At 44.3% G+C, this 16862-nt stretch overlaps 1 protein-coding gene across 5 annotated transcripts in view; it reads right to left on the bottom strand.

The window, feature by feature from the left end:
• The window catches only part of SLC5A6 (solute carrier family 5 member 6), a 268897-nt gene that overhangs the window by 146852 nt on the left and 105183 nt on the right, over positions 1–16862 (bottom strand). For all 5 annotated transcript variants that reach the window (XM_033936346.1, XM_033936350.1, XM_033936349.1 and 2 more), the window contains 3 exons: positions 13526–13593; positions 12384–12538; positions 3107–3247 (listed from right to left, as the gene is read on the bottom strand). In XM_033936346.1, the coding sequence (XP_033792237.1) occupies positions 3107–3247; positions 12384–12538; positions 13526–13593 (364 nt within the window). The remainder of the gene's footprint in view (positions 1–3106; positions 3248–12383; positions 12539–13525; positions 13594–16862) is intronic.

Below are 16862 nucleotides of genomic sequence, written 5' to 3'. Positions count from 1 at the left end.
ACGAAGACTGATCTAGCTTGCCCTGCAAACTCGTTATCCGAGTGTAAAGCTTCCGTAGATAGACAAGACCATCTGCCATGTTGAAAAGGACCCTGAAGTATGCTAGAGAATGGGATTGAATCAGTTGGCTCTTTCAAAAACCCACTATGCAAATTTGATTCTGCATAACACAGACCACATGAGTCACAGTGATAAAAAAAAAAAATCTCCAATGTGACTTCATAAAAAGGGGGGGGGGAGTAAATGAAGTAATAATTTAAAAATTATTATGAGTTTACTTAGATTCCCTTTAAATAAAATATATTAGACAAAAACTAGAAACCATTCAATATGACCTATAACAGGAGGGAGGGGGATGTAATTTTTTTCATATCATTGTAGATTTGAGATTCTAAAGTCTTCAAAGTAAAGCTTCCCTTTCCAACTGTTCAAAGGGTACCCGCAAAATCTGTCATCTTCTCTACAGAAGGAAATACTCACCTCCTCCCTTGTCACCAGATTCAGCACTATTTTTTGGTAAAAATAGAAAGTTTTTCTCCCTGCTGCTCTTCTGTGTGAAAAAAAATCTCTTACTGAGATTTCAATTCTATATTTGATTCCAGTAATCTCTAATAATAAAACCCTAAGCGCGCATGCGCACTCTTACCGGCATGATCCGTCGGTCCATGGCTGGCAAGAGTGCGCATGCGCGCTTTGACTCCTCCCCTCACTCACTAAGTGGCAGCATCCTCGCTCCGGGACCCGCTGAACCTCCTATCTCTCCCTCCCTCCCTCCCCTCCCAGCGAGATGACCTTAACAACAAACCTCCCTCCAGCATTGGCAGCCGCAGCACGTTAAACAGGCTGCTTCACGGCTTTCTCCTGCCGGTGAGACCCTCTGCCGCATTAACCTGTCCCCCTGTACACTCAAGGTTACAGGTCGACTAGGGGAACACTTTCCTCCTATAATCAAACCTGAACTTAAGGGTATTCAACATTTAAATTTGTCTTTCTTGGTATCTGAGGCAAATCTGTCCTCACGAAAATGAGCCTTAAAGTTAAGCCTCTTATCAAACTAGCAGGCCTTCAATGTCTGCCCTCAAAAGTCTGGTCATTGTCTCCTATGAACCTTCACTCTAGTTCCACTTATCTTTAAAATCCTTTGTTTCCCCAGTGCCTTGTATGACTGACGGTCTCTTCCAAGTACCTGAGGAGCATCATCACTGTACACCCCTTTCTCCTGCCCTGCACAACACTGATGGCACCCTTGTCAAAGTTTGACTCTGCATTATCACATGTCTTCACAATTCTCTTTGCTCGCTGTACAGATCTGGTACATTATAAGATTATCATTGTCTTTTATATTTTGCAGTGAACTATTCATAAGTATCCTACAGAAAAAGGTGTGAGCAAAATCCAAAATCAATCAATCAATAAAAACAGAATAGTTACTATGTTGAAAGTAACCCAAGCAGCCTGACCAAGATGTCTCATCTTTTGCTTCCAACAACATACTCATTCCTGTCATGGTACTATTTGAGGGATCTTCCATTGCTTTCCACCATATACACATCAAGTTTCAAGTTTTATTTAAATTTGATTCAAACACTTATTAAATTCCTAAACGATATACAAAAGTTAAAAGAGGGAACAGAATATAGAACAAACATGCACACAAGAATACAACAAAATCTCAATATAATCGAACATGGTGAAACAAAAGGGAAGGAGGAAGAAATAGATTCCTGATAAGATAGGAGAACATTTAAGTCAAAAACAAAAAGGTAGGGATTAAAGATAGATAAAAAAATGGAACATCTCCCTTTAAATATTATAAATTAAAGGCATCCTTAAATAAAAAGCATTTCAATTTGCCTTTAAACAGGTCTAGAGAGTTTTTTCTTCTCTTATACACATGCCTGTCATGATTCTCACTGAGAGACATCACAATGACAAGATACAGGTAGAAAGCATACAATATCTAGACGGTAAGATGCTCTCACCTTTTTACCTTGAGGAATCCAAACATCATAGGAATTCTCTGCAGAATGTCCTCCATGATCCAAATTGCCTTTGCACCCTTGCTAACTAGCTTCTCAAATGCATTCCTTTCTGCATACAAGCAAGTGGGCTAAACATCAAATAGATCCCACCCTGGGGATGCTAAACATAGGTCTTTAGTCAAGGATGTTTAATATCTTTGGCTGCATAAAAAACCATGCAAATGGATTAAAGAAAACTGTACAATCACAGCATCATCTTGCTCTTTGAAGATAATCTCTACTTTTGATTGATAAAGCAAACTTGTGTAAGGTTAAGAAAAGAACCATAAGAATGGTCAGGATTTGAGATAGGTTTTGAGAAAAGATTTTTTGAAATATAATCGTCTGGCCTCAGATTATAATCCCTTTAAATGCAAGGTGAATAGGCCAGAACCAATTTGTTTTGCTTTCTACAAGGAGAAAAGTACAGAAAGTACTCTCACTCCTTTGGACATAAGAAAATGTTACTTATCTGAAATAGTTGTCAGGCTCCAAGACAGTTTACTAGTCATTCTTCTAAACTACATTGCTATGCAAGTTCAAGGCCAATGAATACAAGTTAAAATAATATAAAGTTATAGTTATGCTTTCCAGTATAATAAGGAGATGAACTTGCTTAGAACCAAACCTTTCATCCATCCACAGTTTCTATGACCTAAAGCAAATGCCAGTGTTAAGGGAGCAATTAGAAAAATTGCCATGTGCCTCTGTATTTCACAGGGGGCTCCAAGCTTCCCTGATGGTGAAGGCAGCATGGCCTTTAGGCAGGATATGGGGTCCTCTCTATAGTTTCTGCCCTCATTATGTCAACACCATACCAGCCCACAGCTGCAGACGAATGAACCCTTGATATATTTTTGATATGCTGCTGTTTCCCTCACTTAATTCCCGTCTGAAATAAAATGGTGCCATCAAAGATCTCATGGCCTATCCACAAGAAAGAAAGCACAGTAATTCATCAGTTGTGCCTGCACACTAATAAGTCAACCAGGAAAGGAACACCTAAAATGATCTGATAAGATATGAAAAGAGGGAACAACTCTACCAAAAGAATCAGAGGACAAAAACCATCTGTCAATACTCACAGAATAGCTTCCTTTTCTGTTCTGGAACTGAGGTACCGCTGGACTTGGGCTTGATTCACCCCATAAAGAGACAGCATCATGAAGATACCACCAATAGCAAGAGCCCAGAAGGAATGGCGCACAAATGGATCTGGGTTCAAGCTGCAAGAAATAACAAACTTAGTTCCCTCAGAAATAAAAGGTGTCTATTTTCTTTGTTGTGTGTTTCCATGGATCCAAAGCCTACCCCATCTGACAGAATCATCATGTCTTCACAAAGCAGGCTAAAATATAAACCCCACTTTGCAACTGAGCAGCTTAGAAATTCTATCTTCAATAAACCCCAAAAGGAAAGGAGTTGAGACAAAGGAGTGAGAGGCAAAGGCCTAGCTATTTCTGCCTTAAAATGCAACATTACAAATGACCAAGTCTAATCTAAAACTTATACATCATATACCCCATTTGTTAAAAACATGATCTCAATGCTTACTAAAAAGAGATTATGTCCTTACCTTGATAATATCTTTTCCAGTAGATAGGTGTGTCATTCTAGACATGTGGGTTATCTCTCTATGGTCGTGAGCAATCTGCAAAAGGAATCCACTCTGGATTTTTTCTGTGCCCCTCCTCTATTTCACTGGGAGCTCTACTGCCACCTGTGGTTAGTACCCAAGCATAAAGAGCTCCACTGACAGTACATGAAGTAGGGACAACAATGGAAACTTTTCCAAGTAACAACTATTCTGCTTAAACAGCCAACAGAAGCATCAAAGGAGCTCAGGAACAACCCCTGTATGCAATTTGAACATATGTAGAGCATTCTTCAAGGCCCAAAGAGCTGATAGGCATCCAATAATCAAACTTGGAGAAGCAGAATGAGACAGTAGGCAGGTATAGGAAGGACTGGGCAAGAGTCTCTTTTTCCAGTGCAATAGGTGTGTCATTACTCATTCTAGACATGTGGGACTTACAAAAGCAGTCCCAAACTCCTAGGGTGGGCTGACTGTACCAATTCTCAAGACCGAGGACCCAAAAGCAGAGCCCTGTCTTGCTGTCACATTCACTCTGTAAAACTTGGCAAACGGATGCAGAGTGAACCAAGTAGCTGCTCTACAAATCTCCTCACGGGAGATCGCTCTAGCCTCAGCCCACAGGAAGCCATTTTCCTGGTCAAATGTGCTTTAACAGAAACAGGAGACTGTTTACCACAATGAATGTAGACTGACAAAATGGCCTTATGGATCCATCTGGAAATAGTGGCTTTTGAAGCTTAGAAGAATGAGTCAGAACAAACAGATGGTCAGAGAGGCGAAACTCATTTTTTGACCTCTAGATAATGCAGAAGAATCCTGTGCACATCCAACTTTTTCAAAAATGTGGTCCTGCTTCCTAGAACCAGTAGGCTAAAAAACAGGCAAGCACACTTCCTGATTAACATGGAATGCCAACACCACCTTCGGCAGAAATGAAGGAACTGTACAGAGAGAGATCCCAGTTTCTGAGATCTGCAAGAAAGGCTCTCTACAAGACAGAGTCTGGAGCTCCGAGACATGTCTCGCTGAGGTAATAGCAACCAGAAAAACTGCCTTTAACTTTAGGTCCAAGAGAGAAGCGTCTTTCAGCAGCTCAAACGGAGGTTTGATGAGGCCAGACAGAACCAAGCTAAGGTCCCAAATCAGGGTGAGACGCAAGCGAAGGACTACGGTTCCGGGCTCTGAAACAAGAGAACTCAGCAACTTGGACCCAAAAGAAAGCCATGGCAAGGCCCTTATCAAGGACCACTTGGAGAAACCAATGTTGGAAAGTCTTCCATGCCTTAGCATAGGCAGACACAGTAGTCGACTTCTTAGATTTCAGAAGAGTAGAAATGATTACATCAGAATATCCTTTGCACTCTAATGTTTCGTGCTCAATAGTCATGCCATAAGAGCAAAGCGATCAGGATCCTCCGTGAACACTGGACCCTGAGAGAGAAGGTATGGAAGAGCCCGCAATCGAAGTCTGTGACCCATGTAAAGATGCATTAGACCTGTGTACCATGGTCTGCAGGGACAATCTGGAGCCACCAGAATGACCCTTCCTGATGAGTCGCAATCCAATGAAGGACCCGACCTATCATGGGCCAGGGAGGAAAAACATACAGTAGAACTCCCTGCAGCCATGACTGTACTAGAGCATCTAGGCCCTCGCTTCCGGGCTTGAATCTTCGATTGAAGAATCTGACTACTTTCGAGTCCTTCGCCATAACCATTAGGTCAAAGTGAGGCTGACCCCAGTGCCGCACAATGGCTTGATACGCTGCTGAGGAGAGCACCCACTCATCTGGATCCAAGATTTGCCTACTAAGGAAGTCTGCTTCAACATTATTGATTCCCGCCATATGCGCTGCCGAGAGCATCTGGAGATGCCGCTCTGCCTAGTGAAAGAGCAGGTGGGCTTTCTGAGTTAGAGATGCACTCTTAGTTCCTCCCTGGTGACTTGACATATGCCACCGCTGTCACATTGTTGAAGAAGACTCTGACTGCTTGACCCTCTAGAATCCTCTGCAATGTTACCAGAGCCAATTAGTTAATGGACCATTTCTTTTGGGAGGGCATCCAACGCCCTTGAATGGGATGACAGCTGCAATGGGCCCCCCAGCCCAGGAGCCTGGCATCTGTCATCACAACCAACCAGGAAGTCATCTACAGCGGAATGCCCCTGGAGAGAGACTGCGAAAGAGCCAATCAATCCATGCTGGCCTGAGCTTCAAGTGTCCAGGGAAAACTTATCTGTAACATGTCCGAGAGTAAAGCATGCTGGAGAGGGCGCATGTGCATCCTCACCCAAGCCACTAAATCTATTGTGGACGCCTTGAATCCCAATACTTGAAGTTAGTTCCATGCCAACAAAGCTGTCTTGTCTAGGGGACAAGAAATTTGAGAGAACGCCTCTGGAAGATAGACACAGCCCACTGCCATGCTGAACAACACACCCAAGTATTTCAGGGACTGCATCAGTGTCAAATTGCTCTTCCTGTAATTCAGCTCCTCCGATCATCAGATCTGACCCTCGGAGAATGAAGGTGCTCTGATCAGCCAGTGTTCCAAGTAAGGGGATACCTTCAGCCCCATCTTGCACAAGTGGACTGCCAGGACCATCATCACCTTGGTGAAGGTACAAAGAGCTGTTGCCAGGCCAAAAGGCAGAGCTGAAAACTGGTAATGATTTTCCATAACATGTAACTGGAGAAACTTGCAGTGTGCTGGGAAAATTGAAATAAGTAAGTAAGCCTCTGTAAGACCCAGAGAGGCCAAGAACTCTCCTGGGGCCACCGCTGATTGTACTGTCTCCATGCAAAAGCGTGGGATCTTGAGCACTGCATTGATGTGTGTAAGCTCCATGATGGGACTCCAATTGTCCAATCCTTTCTTTGGCACGATAAAGTATATGGAGCATCTGTCTGATTCTTTGGGTGGCACCGGTTCTAAGGCCTGAATGTCCAACAATCGTTGTACAGTGGCCTGCACTTTGACCGCCTTGTCTGGGTGCCCTGTGGGAGAGTCCACAAATCAATCTGTCAGAGGCCGGGCAAATTCCAGCTTGTAGTCGGACTGAATAATATTCAGAACCCACCGGTCGGAAGAAATTTGAACCCATATTCAATTAATTTTTAATATTGTAAACCGTCCAGATACATGTGATGGTCGGTATATCAAGCTATAAATAAACTTGAAACTTGAAGCCTGCAGTAATGCTGAAAGCCTGTCCCCTATATGCAGAGGAGCCTCCCTTGGCCTGACATCATTGTGACTTCTTGGCAGAAGAAGCAGTATGGGAGGCAAAGGACAGGTTATACCTGGAGAACCTTTGCCTGTAACCCTGGCAAAATCTCTGAGTTGTGAAACTGAAATGCAGGCGAGAACGCCTGGAACCATGAAAATTAGAGCGTCCTGAACCTCTCAAAGTTCTGGGTCTACTGTCAGGCAGGGTCTTAGGACAATGGTCCACTATAGAATTCATGAGGTCATCCAGTCCTTTGCCAAATAATAACTGATCCTTAAAAGGGAGCCACGCAAGAATAGCTTTAGAGGTGGAATCACTGGCCCATTGTTTGATCCAGAGCATTCTGCGAGCAGAAATTGAATATCTTTTGATTTTCTCTTGTGTCTTATTGTTTTGATGACATTATTCTGTTAGAGAGTACTTGTTATTGCTCATTTTATATTACTGAATTGTAGATGTGTCTCTTTGATGTTGATGTTTATTGTATTTTTTTCAAAATTCAATAAAATAATTGGGGAAAAAAAAGAAATTGAATATGCTGACACCTTACCCAAGACCCCACATAAGGTCATATAGAGCAGTGTTCTTCAACCTTTTTACACCCGTGGACCGGCAGAAATAAAAGAATTATTTTGTGGACCGGCAAACTACTAAGACCGAAATAAAAAAACACATTTTCGCCCGTCTCCGCAAGCTCGGTCCCCACAAACCATCTGATCCCATCTGCACAAGCCTCAGTTATGATTTTATATTGAACGTATTTTATTAAAGTATAAAAAGAAACAATATTCTGTACAATTGTCATTTTATAAATATAAATATTCAGAGCAAGGACCAACAAAACCCCTGTCTCCCCTCCCCTTCACATATATCCCCTCTACTATCAAGAAAACTGAACAAGCCAAATTATTACAGAATGCTACACAGAAATATCATGCTAACAGAATACTGCAGTCACACATGATAGAAATAGTGTTAGGCTTTGCAGTCCCCAGTTATGTCTCTAGCAGTAGCAGGATATATATTTCAAATCTGATATATTGTAATGACAAAATAGAAATAAAATGATTTTTTTCTACCTTTTGTGGTCTCTGCTTTCATCTTCTTTCCACTCTTCCTTCCAGCGTCTGCCCGTTCCATCCACTGTCTGGCCTCTCCTCCTTCCATATGTATCTGACTTCTTTCTATGCCCCTCTCTCCTTTCCATCCAGCCTGTGCCTCCTCTCTCCTTTTTACATCATTCATTCCAGCTTCACTGCTTTCTTCATTTTTATCTCTCCTACACCAGATCTAGCATATTTATCCCTCTCTCATTTCTCTGCTGATCCCCTTTCCAGCATCAATCTCTCTCTACTTTCTCATTCCTGTCTCTCCCCTTTCCCTCCTCTAATCTCCCTGCCAGCTGTTTCCTTCCTTTTTTCCTTCTCCCTTCCCTCCTCCCCCCTATCCAACAGTAACTCTCTAACCATCCCTTTCCCTCTTCCCCTCCCAGCAGCATCTCTCTTTCTACCTCCAGGTGCAGTGGCAGCTCTCCCTTTATCCAGCAGCTTCCCAGCTTCCAACAGTGGCTTCCTCTCCATCCAGCAGCTCTCAGTACTTGTCTGCAGCAGTGATTTCCTTAGGCAGCCTTAAGTCGTTGCTGCCTCTGAGGAAGGTAAAGTTGCCAAAGTGAATCACTGCCCTGGTAAGTATAGAGCTGCTAGGAGAGGAGACAGCCACTGTTGAAGGCTCCCTGCACATTCGCGACCCCCCCCCCCCAAGCCGGCAAAAACTTTGCACCGCAGGCCCTGCCGCCCAAGACGAGCCGGAGGCCCCTATCCGCCGCATTCTGCACGTGGGCAGACTCTCAGCACAGACGCTGCTGATGGCCCCAATCTACACGCTGCCCCCACCGCGCACGCTGACCACCGCGCATCTCCCTTCTACTTGCCGCTTCCCCGCGGCCCTCTTCGGCGACTCGGCAGGGGCAGCGATCAAGACAGGCTTCCAACGTCGTGACCTTCCCTCTCTGAGTCCCGCCTATTTTTTTCAACTTCCTGTTTCCGCATAGGCGAGACTCAGAGGGAATGCCCGACGTCAGCAGCCTGTCTTGATCGCCCGAGGCTGGGCGGAACAGAAGATTTCCCCGAACACCACCAGGGCAGGAAATTTAACAGCGTCCATCTCGCCGGCCCTGCGCGGACCGGCAGGAATTTTCTGCGGACCGGCACCGGTCCGCGGACCGGCGGTTGAAGAACTGTGATATAGAGTGTCAGCACCATAATCTACTCCAGCTAAAAGAAGCTGAGGAGGTGGCTCCACAGCCTCACTTTCCAGATTACGCAGTCTGGACAAAATAGCATGCGTGACAAAGGACACCGTTGAGGCAGCTTTGACTCCCAAAGCCTCTGCCTTTCCTGAGAATCACATTCATACATTGGTCCTGCATGTCCTCACAGGGAAGGGAGGTGTGCTTAGTCACCTGCACAACCAAAGAGTTCACTTTAGACTGACTCAAAAGCTGCTGGCACAGATAGGACATGGCTATCATCATTTTGAGAGCACCTTTCGGAGAGACCCACTGCTCCAAGATCAGAATGCTCATATTAGGATACCAGGGAAATGCTGAAGACTGAGCTCACACTCCACTTAAGAGAGAGAAAGATGTTGCATATTAAGGATCCGTTAGATAAATATAAAGGTCGACTGTTCCTAATTATGACTGCTGTACAGTTGATATGCGTAATTGGAAAAATTGGGATCGTCTTAACTTTACATTCTGGTGGGCAAATTTATGCTTGATATACAAATAGGAAAAAATGATTGCAGAATCGTTAGGAAATATAAAAATCTCCAAGTTAATATGGGGTCCATTGACGTCTTTTGTTGATTTATTGTAGATCTGATTTTTATTGATATATTATGTGCACTTCCAGGGGGAGAGAGGGAGGGTGGATTTATTTTTAAATGATTCTCTGAATTCTTGTAAAATTAATGTATGGGTTTCTTTATTAGTGCTTATTATCTCTTATGGATATGAAATGTATATCATAATGAGTTTTTGAAGATTTGATTATTAAATGAAAAATTTATAATAGTTTTGGGATAGGGTGGGGGGGAGGGATATAGATTGATTTGTTTCTTGAAAGAGTATTAAGTGATGTCTTAAATATAAAATGTATTTAATTTGTATTGCACTTATTGAAAATGTTGAAAATGAATAAAGAATTAATAAAAAAATTAAAAAAAAAGAGAAAGGAAGATGTAGAAGGAGCCGGCTGAGTGTCCAAATTTAACTCGTGTAGAGACTCTGAAATAAGATCTGGTAAGGCAGCAGACTTAAATAAATGCAGAACCATGGGATTGTCCCCAGGTTCAAAAGCCAGAGAAGGATCTGAAGATAAAGCACACTGCCCCAGGTCCCCAGCCACGGGAAGAGCAGCCCCTGAAAATAAGAGGGCAGTAAACTCATCCTCAGCATAAGGATCGCCCAGATCAGGGTCTGCCAGATGAGGAACAGCAGCTGACAAAGAAGAGGATGTGCCTAAAGAGGCAAAGTCTCTAAGAGACAAGTCCGAGGTGGAGCGAACTGCGCAGGCGAAGCATGGCTATCCTGAAACACATTCCACAGAAATTTCATAAAGTCAGAGAATGTCTCTAGTCCTTGAAGCATAGAGTCACATTTAGATGACTTAACCTTGTGTTTCTTGGGTTGCAGGGTGTCCACATCCTTCTGCATAGAATTGACAGTGTTGCAGGGCCCAAAAAGAGGAAAGGCAGCCCCAATGGGCTAGCTGTACTTTTTTATCACCTGCTTAGTCAGGGGAGAGGTTAAGCGTGGTGCTACCGCCTCTCCCAGCCACGGCACATGGAACGGTGACAGGTCAAAAGCGCGCGACGACAAAGGCGTGCCGACAACCCAGTGTAGACAACTGAGCGCAAGGCGGAAGCACGCCGAAGAAAAACATTATTTTAAAGGGCTCCGACGGGGGGTGTGGGGGGAACCCCCCCCCCACACTTTACTTAACAGAGATTGCGCCGGCATTGTGGGGGGTTGTAACCCCCCACATTATACTGAAAACTTCACTTTTTCCCTAAAATAGAGGGAAAAAGTGAAGTTTTCCAGTAAATGAGGGGGGTTACAACCCCCCAAACCCCCCACAATGCCGGCACGATCTCTATTAAGTAAAGTGGGAGGGTTCCCCCCCACACCTCCTGTTAGAGCCCTTTAAAATACTGTTTTTCTTCGGCGCACTTCTGCCTTGTGTTCAGTTGTCTGCGCTGGGTTGTCGGCGCGCTTTTGTCGTCGTGTGCTTTTGTCTATGAACCACGTGGAACAAGGATGCTTCTGAGGTGCTAAATTTGCGCAATCCTGGCATGAATTTAGTGTAGAAGAGCACAAGGACTTCATCCCAACATGTTATGAGGCAAAAATTAAAATTTTAGAAGTGCAGGGAATGTTAGAAAAAAAATATAGCTAAAATCCAAGATGGCTGCCGCTAAGAAATTCACACCAAAAATCACAATTTAAACATAAAAATCAAAGTCAAAAAATGGTGATTTTAGGATTGTTTAGGTGGGGGAACACAGGGGGACATGCAGAAACCCTTGAATTTGCAAATTTCAGAACCACCCACCTGATTCACCTCACAGGCTGTAACAGCTGGAAATGTGCTGCAGCCTGCCTCAGCTCTCTTACAGTAGCTGGAAGTAGAATCATTGCCTCATGCTGGGAATGCCTCATTGATGCTGATATCCAGGCTGCCACCAGTTGGACACTGTGCTTGACTGCACCCCCCACCTCCGTAGACTGGTGGACACGCTAACAAATGGATGGAGATGAGAAATGTGGCTAGCACTCTACGAGACACCGCAGAGCTTCCTAAGACTGCCTAACAGCCTGTGCTCTAACCCCTGCTAAGCAGTAGGTGAAGATAAAGTGGGGACAGCCCCGAGCTCCAAAGAAACTAATGCAGGCTGTCCCACAGGTGCCACAAGGGATCGGCCTGTCAGCTGCAGACCATAGTCTTCAACTTCTCTATGCAGGCAGAGCTGAAGAGAATGCTCTGATCAGAAAAAAAACTTGAAAGGGATGAAAAACACTGAAGAAAATAAAAAAAGGGTGAGCAGAACAGTAACACTCCTTCAGGGTTGTGTGCAAAAGGGAAAAACTAAAGGTGGCAGTAGAGCTCCTGGTGAAGTACAGGAGGGGAACAGAAAAAAATCTGGAGTGGATTCCTTCTCCAGATGGCTTGTAGTCATAGGGAGATAACACACATGTCTAGAATGACACACCTATTGCACTGGAATTATATTTGCTGATCACTATTTTATTAAAAGCTACTTTAAAACTTCAGCTAAAACATCTGTTCCTATTGACAGCCTCCGCACACAGAATGCATTGTAATTTTATGTAAAAATTAGTCTGCTAAGATACAGAGCACCAGACTATTAAGCAGACAAGTCATGCAGTCACTCACTTCATAGCAAGAACATTATTATACCATACATTCTTGGCAAAAGAGTGCTTGCATACTGTTCTTTTTCCACTCACTTTATTCCAGAGATCTTTCCGTTTTCTGAGGCAATGTCCCAAACCTGCTTTATGCCACCCACTTTCATAGTGCCGACAACAATGACAGCCAATTGTCCTGCAAACATGATGAAGGTCTGGAAGACGTCAGTCCATATCACTGCTTTCAGCCCTCCCTGAATATACGAGAGAGAGGGAAAGACTTATTTAACAGCCAGACCCAGATGTCTTTCCCACTAAAGTTTTCTGCAATCAGAACTCTCAGTGGAAAGTGCAGTCATTGTCAAGACCCAAAGATAAGTTATATTCTGTAGCTTGAATGGAAATTCTCATATCTCTCTTCCAGATGTCTGGTCTTATAGCTATTATTCCTAATCAAGGGCTTTGAATGTTCACTGGTTTTTAAGACCCTAATGTGTGGTACTTCAACTGCTCTACATAGCTATCATTCTAATTATTCATATTTATTTATTTATTTACATTTCTTTTTCACTAGGAGCAAAGTACAAAGAAATTTAATAAATTATACCAAGCAGAAGATTTCAACATATTGTCCACAATAACACACAGATCTTTTTCATGGGTGGTGACTCCTAATGTGGAACTCAGCATCAAGTAATTATGATTTGAATTATTCTACACAATGTGTGTCACTTTGCATTTATCTACATTAAATTTCATGTGCCATTTTGATGCCCATTATCTCAAGAAATTTCTCTCTCAGTCCTCAAGTGATTTAACACATATGAACAGATTTGTGTCATCTCAAATTTATGGCCTCACTCACTGTACCCATTTCCTGGTCACATAAATTATATGTTAAATAGTACCAGTCCCAGTTCAGATCTCTGGGGCATTCCATTGTTCACCTTCCTCCACTAATTGTAATGGCCAATTAACTTGACACCAGTTTTCATGCCACAACAGAACATGGCCTCCTATTCCAATACACTTTAATTTCCTCAATAGTCTGTCATGAAGGACCCTTGTCAAAAGCTTTCTGAAAATCTAGATACACTACATCATAAAAGATAACATCTCACATTATTTTAAAAAATGACAAGTTTTGCACTGACCAACAGTTAAGAAGAGAAAATGTTGGTGTTCTGCTTTATCATTCCTTTTTTGACAGAATCAGCTCACACACTGTATTTATCACTTACCAAGGTGGTATAGAGTGTGCAGACCAAGCCCATGGTTAATACTACTCCCCAGAGGTCAAACCCAGTCACTGCAAAAAAGAACAAACCAGAAAATCAGTAACTTACAGTACCTTTGAAAAGATTTAGCCTACAAAGAGCCAAAAGTATGCCATGTTATAATGGAAATAATCATAGTGGTTACCTGCCTCATCAATGTCTTATCTACACAAACAGGTCTTAGCTGTACCCTTCTCCTCCACTGCCAATTCCAGACTTCGTTCCTTTCATCTAGCTGCTCCCTATGCCTGGAATAAATTACCCAAGTTTGTCAACCAAGCCCCATACCTTACCTTATTTAAAAGGATATTGAAAACCCACCATTTTGATATAGACTTCAATCCATAACCCTACTCCCCACTGTCCACCAACCCAGCCAGCAGATTAACCGTTCCTCTTAAGTTCCTCTTAACTGTATCTATGACATCCTGTTTGTCTGTTTAGATTGTAAGCTCTTTCAAGCAGGGATTGTCTTCTTTGTGACTCTAAAGTGCTGCGTAGGTTTGGTAGCGCTAAAGAAATAATTAATAGTAGTAGTAGTAAATATTCTATTCTGATCAATAACCTATTTTTCTTATGATGAATAAAACATCTAGCATCTAAGTATAATAAATATAATTAAAAAATTACACAGCAAGTACTAATACATAAGAGCTTTAATTAAAAACAACCCACCATCCCAATGCCCCTCTCTTGACATAGTCACAGGTCTCTCTCTTTTCATCCCTCCAGAGAAGTAGATATGCAGCTCACTTGACAGTCTTTGCTGGTGAGCTTATATGCTATTCACTAAAGCACAGTTACTTATCTGTAACAAGTGTTATCCAAGGACAGCAGGCAGATATTCTCACAGTTGGGTGACATAAGAACATAAGAATTGCCACTGTCGGGTCAGACCGGAGGTCCATCGTGCCCGGCAGTCCGCTCACGCGGCAGCCCCTCAGGTTCAGGACCTGATAGTGCTCCTACCCTAAAACTCACATACGCTTTTCGCTTCTGTCCTGTAGAGTAACCTTCTATTTATACCCTGCAATCCCCTTCGCTTCCAGGAAGTCATCCAGTCCCTTTTTGAAACCCAGTATTGTACTCTGTCCTATTACCTCATTTGGAAGCGTGTTCCAGGTGTCCACCACCCTCTGAGTGAAGAAAAACTTCCTTGCATTCGTTTTGAATCTGTCCCCTCTCAGTTTTTCTGAATGACCTCTTGTTTTTGTTGTCCCCGCTAGTCTGAAGAATCTGTCCCTCTCCACCCTCTCTATGCCTTTCATGATTTTATACGTCTGTATCATGTTTCCTCTCAGTCTCCGCTTTTCCAGGGTAAAGAGCCCCAGTTTGTCTAACCTTTCGGCATATGAAAGGTTCTCCATCATACACGGAACCTGGTATATGGACAGTGCAAAAGTGTGAACTGAGAACCAACTAGTTATCCTCACTAGGTGTGGCATGTAGATGAGTAACTAAAGTTGCCATTACTCTAACTCTATGTGCTGTGACATGACCTTCCAGCGGCAGTCCAGCCCAAGCAAAGAAAAAAGAGATACAGTCCACGAGTCATGTGGAAATTGTCCTTTTGATAACTGGAGCTCCAAGTCTGTTAGGATTAAATTACAAGAATAGCTGAGTAGATTTTCTGTGAAGTTTTGTCCGATCCAGGTAATAAGCAAGAGCATGTTTGAAGTCCAATGTGTGGAATGCAGCCTCACCAAGGTGAGAATGTGATCTTGGGAAGAAGACAGGAAGAAGAGATGAAATTTGGAAATGACATTTGGGAGGAATATAGGATGAGTTTAGAGAATGACTGTCATGGTAGAACGTTGTGTAAGGAGGGTTTGATACAAGTGCTTGTAGTTCACTGACTCGACATGCAGAAGTGATAAAGAGATGAGGAAAACCACTTTCCAATGAGATATTGAAAAGATGAAGACACTAGTAGTTCAAAAGGTAGCTTCATCAGGGTTGAAAGTACAACATTAAGATTCCAAGCTACTGGAGGACATGTGATTGGTGGCTTGGTTTGAAGAAGGTCTTTCAAGAAAGTTGAGACTAAGGGATGTAGTGACTAAGGGATGTTGGTTTGTCAAGAGATGCATGAAGAGTACTATTAGCACTGAAATGAACTCTAACTGAAGTAATTTTAAGGCCAGAGTTGGAAAGAAACAAGAGATATTAGAGTACCGATGGCAGAGGAGATGTTTCTGGTTGCACTCGAAACGGTAACATTGCTGGGTGGAAAGTTTTCTGGAAGCTTCAATGATAGCTGACACTGGTACAGAGAGAGTACCGTATTTTCGCGGATATAACGCGCACCATTGTAAAACGCGCACAGGGGTATAGCGCGCAGAAATCACGATGATATGTACAAAAACTTTTCTATACCGCGCTCAGGAATATAACGCGCATGCTGCCCGACTCTCCTCTGGCCACCCCGACTCTCCTTTCGCCCTCCCCGACTCTCCTCTGGTTGCCCCGACTCACCCTGACTTTCGGTGCACTGCCCCGACTCTCCTCTGGTTGCCCCGACTCACCGTTCACCCGCCCTGACTTTCGGTGCACTGCCCCGCCTCTCCGTGCCTGTCCCCCTTGAAGATCTGCCTGTCCCCCCTTGAAGTCCTGTCCCCATCCTGAAAGCCTGATGCCCCCCCTCGACGTCCGATTCTTCTCCCCCCCCCCGGCAGGACCACTCGCACCCTCACCCCGAAGGACCGCCGACTCCCCAACAATATCGGGCCAGGAGGGAGCCCAAACCCTCCTGGCCACGGCGACCCCCTAACCCCACCCCGCATTACATTACGGGCAGGAGGGATCCCAGGCCCTCCTGCCCTCGACGCAAACCCCCTCCCCCCAACGACCGCCCCCCCCCCCCAAGAACCTCCGCCCGTCCCCCAGCCGACCCGAGACCCCCCTGGCCGACCCCCACGACACCCCCACCCGCCTTCCCCGTACTTTGTGTAGTTGGGCCAGAAGGGAGCCCAAACCCTCCTGGCCACGGCGACCCCCTAACCTCACCCCGCACTACATTATGGGCAGGAGGGATCCCAGGCCCTCCTGCCCTCGACGCAAACCCCCCTCCACCCCAGCCGACCCGCGACCCCCCTGGCCGACCCCCACGACCCCCCCACCCCCCTTCCCCGTACCTTTGGAAGTTGGCCGGACAGACGGGAGCCAAACCCGCCTGTCCGGCAGGCAGCCAACGAAGGAATGAGGCCGGATTGGCCCATCCGTCCTAAAGCTCCGCCTACTGGTGGGGCCTAAGGCGCGTGGGCCAATCAGAATAGGCCCTGGAGCCTTAGGTCCCACCTGG

The sequence above is a fragment of the Geotrypetes seraphini genome, chromosome 3, assembly GCF_902459505.1.
Source record: "Geotrypetes seraphini chromosome 3, aGeoSer1.1, whole genome shotgun sequence".
Taxonomy (NCBI): domain Eukaryota; kingdom Metazoa; phylum Chordata; class Amphibia; order Gymnophiona; family Dermophiidae; genus Geotrypetes; species Geotrypetes seraphini.
Note: the sequence above shows the minus strand (reverse complement) of the source record. Positions and strands in the feature narration are given on the sequence as shown.